The sequence below is a fragment of the Nerophis lumbriciformis genome, linkage group LG34 (genome assembly GCF_033978685.3).
Source record: "Nerophis lumbriciformis linkage group LG34, RoL_Nlum_v2.1, whole genome shotgun sequence".
In the NCBI taxonomy this organism is placed as follows: domain Eukaryota; kingdom Metazoa; phylum Chordata; class Actinopteri; order Syngnathiformes; family Syngnathidae; genus Nerophis; species Nerophis lumbriciformis.
In genome coordinates, this window is record NC_084581.2 from 18,146,840 (window position 1) to 18,157,255 (window position 10,416).

General features: G+C 40.2%; 1 protein-coding gene across 2 annotated transcripts in view; it reads right to left on the reverse strand.

Moving 5' to 3' along the window:
* The window catches only part of xkr6b (XK, Kell blood group complex subunit-related family, member 6b), a 182,796-nt gene extending 173,697 nt beyond the window's left edge, over positions 1-9,099 (reverse strand). For both annotated transcript variants that reach the window (XM_061929301.2, XM_061929300.2), the window contains exon 1: positions 7,928-9,099. In XM_061929301.2, coding sequence (XP_061785285.1) covers positions 7,928-8,490 — 563 coding nt within the window. In that variant the 5' untranslated portion in view covers positions 8,491-9,099. The remainder of the gene's footprint in view (positions 1-7,927) is intronic.
* Positions 9,100-10,416: the final 1,317 nt, after the last annotated feature.

The following is a 10,416-nucleotide window of genomic DNA, read 5'->3' on the forward strand; positions in this document are numbered from 1 at the left end:
TGTGGATATATATAAATTAATGATGATAAATGGGTTGTACTTGTATAGCGCTTTTCTACCTTCAAGGTACTCAAAGCGCTTTGACACTACTTCCACATTTACCCATTCACACACACATTCACACACTGATGGAGGGAGCTGCCATGCAAGGCGCTAACCAGCACCCATCAGGAGCAAGGGTGAAGTGTCTTGCTCAGGACACAACGGACGAGGTTGGTACTAGGTGGGAATTGAACCAGGGACCCTCGGGTCGCGCACGGCCACTCTTCCATTTGTATTTACAACATTAATAATATATACATATCATGCAAATATAAAAAAAAGGAATCTTTTAGTTTTGTTTTTTTATTTGAATTTTTTTTGTAATTCCATCCATCCATCCATTTTCTACCGCTTATTCCCTTTGGGGTCGCGGGGGGCGCTGGAGCCTATCTCAGCTACAATCGGGCGGAAGGCGGCGTACACCCTGGACAAGTCGTTGTTTTTTAATTTTCAATATTTACTTCGTTATTACAGTATGTCTGTGTATACATCATTTTGGCCAAAAGGGGCACATTTCAATTTCTTACACACACTTGTTATTACATATGTTGGCCAGAGGGGGAGCACTTCAAATTTTTATACACACTTGTTATTTTATATGTTGGCCAGAGGGGGAGCCTTTTTAAAACCGACACACAGTCAATTTAAAAAAATCCCTCCTTTTTGGGACCACCCGAATTTTGATAGATTTCACCACCAGGGGTGCAAATGAGACATTCTCTATTAGATGCAAAGGTTTTCCGTATTGGGACCATGATTTCGGTCCTAACTTGTTCACTTGTCCTCATATAGAAGGTACTTTTCCTTGTTGATGTCTCAAGACGGGTAGAAATACAAGAACACACACACACACACACACACACACACACACACATGTTCTTGTATTTGTTACCTTCTTGAGACCTCCTAAAAATGCCTACCTCTTTAGGACCACCCTTTCTAGATATATAAAGATTTGTATTTACAACATTAATAATACATACATACTATGCACATATAAAAAAGGTAATATTTTAGTTTTTGTTTTTTTGTTTTTTGTAATTTGTTTTTAATTTTCATGATTTACTTCGTTATTACAGTATGTCTCTGTATACATATTTATTTTTATTTTTTATTCATTTTGGCCAAAGGGGGCACATTTAAATTCCTTACACAAAAAACAATTCACTCACTCACTCACTCAGCCTCTCCGAGTGCGGCCACTGCTGCTTTTTGGGACAACCCGGATTTTGATAGATTTTACCAACAGGGGTGCAAATGAGACATTGGGACCATGGGTAGTGGGACCATGGTTTATGTCCTAACTTGTTCACCGGTCCTCATATGGAAGGTACTTTTCCTTGTCGATGTCTCAAGATTGGTATACATACAAGAAAAAGAAAAACACACACACACACACACACACGCACACACGTTTTTGTATTTGTTACCTTCTTGAGACCTCCTAAAATGCCTACCTCTTTAGGACCACCCTTTCTAGATATATAAAGATTTGTATTTACAACATTAATAATATATACATACTATGCAAATATAAAAAAGGTAATATTTTTAATTTTGATTTTTGTAAATTGTTTTTAATTTTCATGATTTACTTCGTTATTACAGTATGTCTCTGTATACATATTTATATTTATTTTGTATTAATTTTGGCCAAGGGGGGCACATTTCAATTTCTTACACACACTTGTTATTGCATATGTTGGCCAGAGGGGGAGCACTTCTAATTTTTACACACAATTGTTATTTGATATGTTGACCAGAGGGTGAGCCCTTTTAAAATCGACACACAGTCAATTTGAAAAATCCCTCCTTTTTGGGACCACCCAAATTTTGATAGATTTCACCACCAGGGGTGCAAATGAGACATTCTCTATTAGATGCAATGGTTTTTCGTATTGGGACCATGATTTATGTCCTAACTTGTTCACCGGTCCTCATATGGAAGGTACTTCTCCTTGGTGATGTCTCAAGACGGGTAGACACACACGCACACACACACACACACAACTGCATGATGTTTCTTGTGACATTTTTTTCCTTCTGCTCTGCCTATGTAAACCTTGGCAGAGGTTTGGCTTGTTTAAAGGCACTCTCTTGTGTATTTGTCCACTAAATCTTTAAGGGTTAGAAGACTAGTGAAGTAACAAGTTGATAAAAAAGAGTTGCAGCTAATAAATATGAGCAACTTTACTTGTGGCTCCTGTCGGTATGCAATGATGAAATGTCAAGATGCACCAACGTCCACTAAACTATGGAATCTTCTTACAAAACTTCACATATTGTATAAGGTTGCCAGAGAAAGCTATACAATTTTTTATTTTCATCTTAAATAAGTCTCGGAGGTCCAACAATCGTGTGTAATGCAGGAAATGAGGCAGTTTAAAAGTGCTGTTAGTAAGCCCTACTGGGAACACGTCGTTTTGAGTGCCTGTAGCTTCAATGCTAATGAGCTTTGTTTGTCCAGCTACACGTAAATAAGTCTGCACTTGTCCCGACTCCAACGTAATAGATGCCATATGCTGTATTGCACACAACAACTGTTAAAGAGTGAGCCAACAGGACACAAACGTTAGTGACATAAGCTACAGTGAACTACAGTGCTAACATTCCACTGACATTACAGTATACAACCTATACAATCTCTGAAAAAAAAAAAAACGATCAATCTTACAGCTCCCATGTCTGTAGCTGACTATATTTATTATTTTAAGACATGTAGTAAAGCCTGTTTTTCCTTCAATTGCAAGCTTTTGAGTACTTCTTCTCTTATAGAGCAAATAAGTGAGGGATATTTAAAATTTTGCTCATAAACTCTCTATTATATACTACTTTATACTCTATAGCGAGGGTACCCAACCGTTTTTGCACCACGGTCCGGTTTAATGTAGGCATTATTTTCAAGGACCGGCTTTCCACTTGTGCCAGATAAATACAGCAAAAATAAGGGCATGAAAAATACTATAACACTATAACGCTGAGTTAGTGGGAGCTCTGAGCTTGTTTCTTTGCAATGAGATCCCCAGCAGGGGACTGCAGATGGAAATCAGCCTTTGGCTACAATCTGTCACGTTTATGTTTTATATGTTCATTAATGTGCATTGTATCATGTCACAAAGTTATAACAAATATAACAAATGGCAACTTCCTATGAGGAGTTTTATTGTACATCTATAAACAAGCGTATTAAAGTTAAGTTAAAGTCCCAACGATAGTCACACACACACTCGGTGTGGTGAAATTATCCTCTGCATTTGACCCATCCCCATGATCCCCCCCTGGGAGGTGAGGGGAGCAGTGAGCAGCAGTGGTGGCCGCGCTCGGGAATCATTTTGGTGATTTAACCCCCAATTCCAACCCTTGATGCTGAGTGCCAAGCAGGGAGGCAATGGGTCCCATTTTTATAGTCTTTGGTATGACTCGGCCTGGGTTTGAACTCACGACCTTCCAGTCTCAGGGCGGACACTGTAACCACAAGGCCACTGATGTTTATTGGTTATTTTGTGTGTCTGGTGGGGCAGGCTAAAGTTAAGTCTGAGAAAATGCAGTCGTTTACAAATTATTTAATGTTGCTCTGCGGCTTGGTAGCAAATGCGTCACGGACCGGTACCGGTCATGAATGAAGTTTTGTGACCAACAAGTATGTGCTCCAATCACTCTATCACAAACACATAAGAGTTGTAGAAATGATTGGAAACTCAAGACAGCCATGACATTATGTTCTTTACAAGTGTATGTAAACTTTTGACCACGACTGTATATGTATGTATATATATATATATATATATATATATATATATATATATATATATATATATATGTATATATATATATATATATATATATATATGTGTATATATATATATATATATATACACGCACACACACACACACACGCACACACACAGCTGGACCCCCGGCCAATTTTTTTTTCACCCAATGCGTCCCCGCAGTCCAAAAGTTTGGGGACCCCTGCCCCATAGCATGTTACAATAGTAATATTAAAGACCGAAATGGGTCCTAACACATTGTTTGTTTAGGGCCACAAAAAGCGTAGGGCTCCAGTCTACTGTTAAAACATTTTTAAAGTCACTTTTGCATAATATGGCACTTTTAAAAACTGGTCTATAGTCTCCGGCAAGAAGTGCGTTGACAGGATAGCTGCATAAGTAAACCACCAAATGCTAATTAAACACTGCATCCAGCAGCGAGCACCGACTACAAATTAGACGGCTAAGTATCCATCCATCCATTTTCTACCGCTTATTCCCTTACGGCTAAGTATACTGAATGTAAACAACAGCATGATGCATAAAGTCTTCTAAGTCCACTATAGGGTTGTACGGTATACCAGTATTAGTATAGTACCGCGATACTAATTAATCATATTCAGTACTATACCGCATCTGAAAAGTACCGGACTGCCAAGTACAGTAGCGTATCTAGTTGATACTACTATGATTACATCGATATTTTTTTACACACCACAACATCTTCTTTCGTTTTAAAAACAATTTATAAACTCAGGAAATATGTCCCTGGACACATGAGGACTTTGAATATGACCAATGTATGATCCTGTAACAACTTGGTATCGGATTGATACCCAAATTTATGGTACCATCCAAAACTAATGCAAGGCATCCAAACAAAAGAAGAATAAGTGATTATTACATTTTAACAGAAGTGTAGATAGAACATATTAAAAGAGAAAGGAAGTATATATTAACAGTAAATGAACAAGTAGATTAATAATACATTTTTATAGTTTGTCTCTCATAATGTTGACAAAATAATAGAATGATTTTGCATATGTCAGCAGACCAATTAGGAGCCTTTGTTTGTTTACTTACTACTAAAAGACAAGTTGTCTTGTATGTTCATTATTTTATTTAAGGACACACTTGCAATAAGAAACATATGTTTAATGTACCCTAAGATTTTTTGTTAAAATAAAGCCAACAATGCAATTTGTTGTGGTGCCCTTTATTTAGAAAAGTTCCGACAAGTACCGAAAAGTATCAAAATAATTTGTATTGTAAAATATTGGTATCGGGACAACACTATTATACATATATATATATATATATATATATATATATTATCGGCCGATAAATGCTTTGTAATGTAATATCGGAAATTATTGGTATCGGTTTAAAAAAGTAAAATTTACGACTTTTTAAAACGTAGCTGTACGGAGTGGCGGCAGCACGGTGGAAGAGGGGTTAGTGCGTCTGCCTCACAATACGAAGGTCCTGAGTAGTCTTGGGTTCAATCCCAGGCTCGGGATCTTTCTGTGTGGAGTTTGCATGTCCTCCCCGTGACTGCGTGGGTTCCCTCTGGGTACTCCGGCTTCCTCCCACCTCCAAAGACATGCACCTGGGGATGGTTTGATTGGTAAAACTAAATTGGCCTTAGTGTGTGAATGTGAGTGTGAATGTTGTCTGTCTATCTGTGTTGGCCCTGCGATGAGGTGGCGACTTGTCCAGGGTGTACCCCGCCTGCCGCCCGATTGTAGCTGAGATAGGCTCCAGCGCCCCCCGCGACCCCAAAGGGAATAAGCGGTAGAAAATGGATGGATGGCTGGATGTACGGAGTGGTACACGGACGTAGGGAGAAGTACAGAGCGCCAATAAACCTTAAAGACACTGCCTTTGCGTGCCAGTCCAATCACATAATATTTACGGCTTTTCACACACACAAGTGAATGCTCTGCATACTTGTGCATCCAGCGGGGCATCACAACAAAATTAGGCATAATGAGTTAATTACACGACTGTATATATCGGTATCGGTAATTAAGAGTTGGACAATATCGGAATATCGGATATCGGCAAAAAAGCCATTATCGGACATCTGTAATACATATATGTATATACTGTATACACCAGGGGTGCTCATTACGTCGATCGCGAGCTACCGGTCGATCTCGGAGGGTGTGTCAGTCGATCACCAGCCAGGCATTAAAAAAATAGTCCTAAAAATGAGCGATCATAAATCTTCACTATGACGTCACTTTCGTCACTTGATTGACATTCACGGCACCCGAGGGTCTTCTGAGATGACGCTGGCTGCTGCCAGCTCATTAAAATTACCGACTGGAAGGCGAGAAACATTTTATTTCAACAGACTCTGGCGCCGTACCTGTCGTCAAAACTCCAAAGACCGACTGCACAGTTGCACAGTTGGGCTAACAAAACAAGAGTCTCAGAAAACTGGCGTGCACAAGCTAGCAAGCTACAGAGTTTTCCGACAATGTATTTCTTGTAAAGTGTATACAAAGGAGTACGGAAGCTGGACAAATAAGATGCCAAAAACCAACCACTTTCATGTGGTATTGGACAGAAAGGAGGACTTTTTTCTCCTCCATTCGAAAATGCGGACGTTTTTAGCACCACTGTCTGATTCCAATCAATGCAAGTCATCAGAATCAGGTAATACACCAACTTATATTCTTGTCTTCATAAAAGAAAGGAATCTATATGTGTTAAACATGCTTGTATTATCTTTAAACACCTTTAACTTGTTAACAATATTAACTATATGTGTTAAACATGCTTGCATTATCATTAAACACCTTTAACTTATTAACAATATTAACTATATGTGGTAAACATGCTTGTATTATCATTAAACACCTTTAACTTGTTAACAATATTAACTATGTGTTAAACATGCTTGTATTATCTTTAAACACCTTTAACTTATTAATAATATTAACTATATGTATTAAACATACTTGTATTATCATTAAACACCTTTAACTTGTTAACAATATTAACTATATGTATTAAACATGCTTGCATTATCTTTAAACACCTTTAACTTGTTAACAATATTAACTATATGTATTAAACATACTTGTATTATCATTAAACACCTTTAATTTATTAACAATATTAACAATGTGTTAAACATGATTGCATTATCATTAAACACCTTTAATTTATTAACAATATTAACTATATGTGTTAAACATGCTTGCATTATCATTAAACACCTTTAACTTATTAACAAAAACATATATTTCATAAATAAGTAAATATAAATTATATATATGAATGAGGTAGATCCCCACGACTTCATCAATTGAAAAGTAGCTCGCCTGCAGAAAAAGTGTGAGCACCCCTGGTATACACACACACACACACACACACACACACACACAGCCCGGCCCCTGGCCAAAAATGTTTAACCGAATGTGGGTCAAAAAGTTGGGGGACCCCTGCACCATAGCATGTTACAATAGTAATATTAAAGACCGAAATGGGGCCCAACACATTGTTTGTTTAGGTTAGGGACACAAAAAGCGTAGGGCTACAGTCTAATGTTAAAACATTGTTAAAGTCACTTTTGCATAATATGGTACTTTTAAAAACTGGTCTATAGTTTCCGGCAAGAGGTGCATTGACAGGATAGCTGCATCAGTAAACCCACAAACACTGCATCCAGTAGCAAGCAAAGTATACTGAATGTAAACAACAGCATGATGCATAAAGTCTGCTTAGTCCACTATGACCTGCAGTGATGCTCCCGTTAAAAAGAGACACACAAACACAATTGTTTCGCATCTGAGTGGCATCACATCTGCCCTAATTTGCGTGGCTAGATTTGTTTGGGAGGGGGATGGCGGCGGGGGTCAAAGATGCCGAGCAATGCAGAAGAATCAATGACATCATGTCTGTGCATCGCTGGTGGTCGTGGTGGATGGGTGTACATGCGTGGGGTTTAGTGTAGAGCAGATGACTGGAGAATGTTGCAGCAGTATGGAGCACACATCCCGTATCTCAATTAAAATGGAAATACTGTAGCGGTCACGTGATGCTGCTTTGCACCCCAGTCATGCACGCAGGTTACACCAGGTGACGGATGACGTAAGCCTTACCTCCACACCTGTCCCATCTGAAAGACGTGCAGGAGGCTCTGCCAGACCCACACCGAGAGGCGACAGCAGCGGTCCCGGTGCAGACTGGCCGCGGCTCTGCGACTCGTCAAGCCCTGCACGGAGCCCAGTCCGCCCTCCGTGTAATCCTGCACGAACCACCTGAAGCTGAGGATCTGCACCAGGACCGAGGGCACCAGCACAAAGAACAGGGTCATGCCCGACCACAGGAAGTCTTGGCTGCGGTAGTAATGCGCGGAGAGCCACACGTCGCTCCCCACGTCCCAGAAGAAGACCAGAAGGGCCAGGACGATCCACAGGCAGTCCAGCCAGAGGCGCTGCTCCTCCTGCGGTGGCCGCGCCGCGTCCCTCCGCCTGGAGCGCAGGTAGTGCAGGCAGGCGCTCCGGCAGCCCCAGTAGCACGACGAGGTGTTGCAGCAGTGGCAGATGTGAAAGGAGCTGCCGTTGTCGCGGCCCTCCTCCCCGGTGCCCACCACCTCGTCCAGGTTGCGCAGCTGGGCGAAGCCGGTGACGACCCCTCGGCCGTCGGACTTGGCCGCCATCATCCCCGCGGACGTTGCCCCCTCCGCCCGGCGACCACTCGTGACGACACTTCCCGGACACCTGCGCTGGCCATCTACGCGCGCGGTGGCTGCGCGTCGCCGCTGCTCACCCCGGGCTCGGAGGGCGCGCCGCCGCCGCAGAAGCAGCCGCAAGCCCCGCGGACGCAGCGCATCTTCCCGGCGTCCCTCGGTCCCTCGGTCATCTAATCTGCTGACTTTAAACACTTTCAATCCATCCAGCTGTAATCGAACAATCTATTTTGGGATTTTGTTGTTGTTATTAGCATGAGCGTTAATCTCATCCCCGCCGCGTCAACCCTCCCCGTATCCCTCCTCCTCCTGCAGCTGCAAGCCTGCACCGCGTCCCTCCACTGGCCCTCACCGACGTAATTCATCCCTACCTCTGCCCCCTCCCATCCTAGCTCATTTACGAACACACACACACACACACACTCACACACACACACACACACACACACACACACACACACACACACTCTCTCTCACACACACACACACACACACACACACACACACATTCTTGTATTTGTTACCTTCTTGAGACCTCCAAAAAAAGCCTACCTCTTTAGTATGGAAGTAGTATTGTCTCACATCAACTTGTATATATCAATATGGTATTAATACATATGCATATATTAATAAATATACAAATACAATGTACAAATAAATAGTTTGTATAAATAATATTTTTGAGATTTTAAAATATATACAAATAAAATGTATACATATAAAAATGTGACATACAAATAAATCAAGAATTTGTATAAACAAACATGTATTTGTAAATATATTTTTGAGATTTGAATATAAATATGCTTGATTTTGTATTTGTATTGAATTTGCGTATGTGGATCGTTTTTTTGCTTTTGAGTCGATGAGACATTCCTCCCACAAACCAGATGCACAAATAAATATGACCTACACACTCCCATGGACAACCAGCAGAGGGAACTGCATAATTATCAGAATTTCACTTGGCAAAATTATGACAAATGTCATCATTTTACTAAAAAAAAGTCACTGTTTTTCAAGAACAACAAAAAAAATTGGCAATATTGTGATAAAAGTCAGAAGTTTATATGACAAAACAAAAAGTAATAATTTTACATTAAAAAGTAATAATTTTATGAGAAAATATTGCAATATTACAGGAGCAGAAAAAATATGAGAAATTGTTGCCATTTTTATAAGAAAAAAGTCAACACATTGTGAGAAAAAGACTGCTTTTAGTTTGTTTTTTGTTTTTTGGGGGGGTTTTTTGTAATTGGTTTTTAATCTTCATTATTTACTTCAAATTATTACAGTATGTCTCTATATACATATTTATTTTATTTTTGTTTTATTAATTTTGGCCAAAAGGGACACTTGTTATTTCATAAAACCGACACACAGTCTATTTGAAAAATCCCTCCTTTTTGAGACCACCCTAATTTTGATGGATTTCACCACCAGGGGTGCAAATGAGACATTCTCTATTATATGGTTTTCCGTATTGGGACCATGATTTTGGTCCTAACTTGTTCACCGGTCCTCATACGGTAGGTACTTTTCCTTGTTGGTGTCTCAAGAAGGGTGGAAACACAACACACACACACACACACACACACACACACACACACACACACACACACACACACACACGCGCGCGCGCGCTTACAGGAAATGAAGACAAACACAAAGGAAAAACTAAAACAAAACAAAACTGTCAGGGACAAGCCTGACAGTATAAAAGCAGCTTCCATGAAATGCTCAGTCATTCACAAACAAGGATGGGGCGAGGGTCACCACTTGGTAAACAAATGCGTGAGCAAATTGTTTAAGAACAATATTTCTCAACGAGTTATTGCAACAAATTTATGAATTTCACCATCTACGGTCCGTAATATCATCAAAAGGTTCAGAGAATCT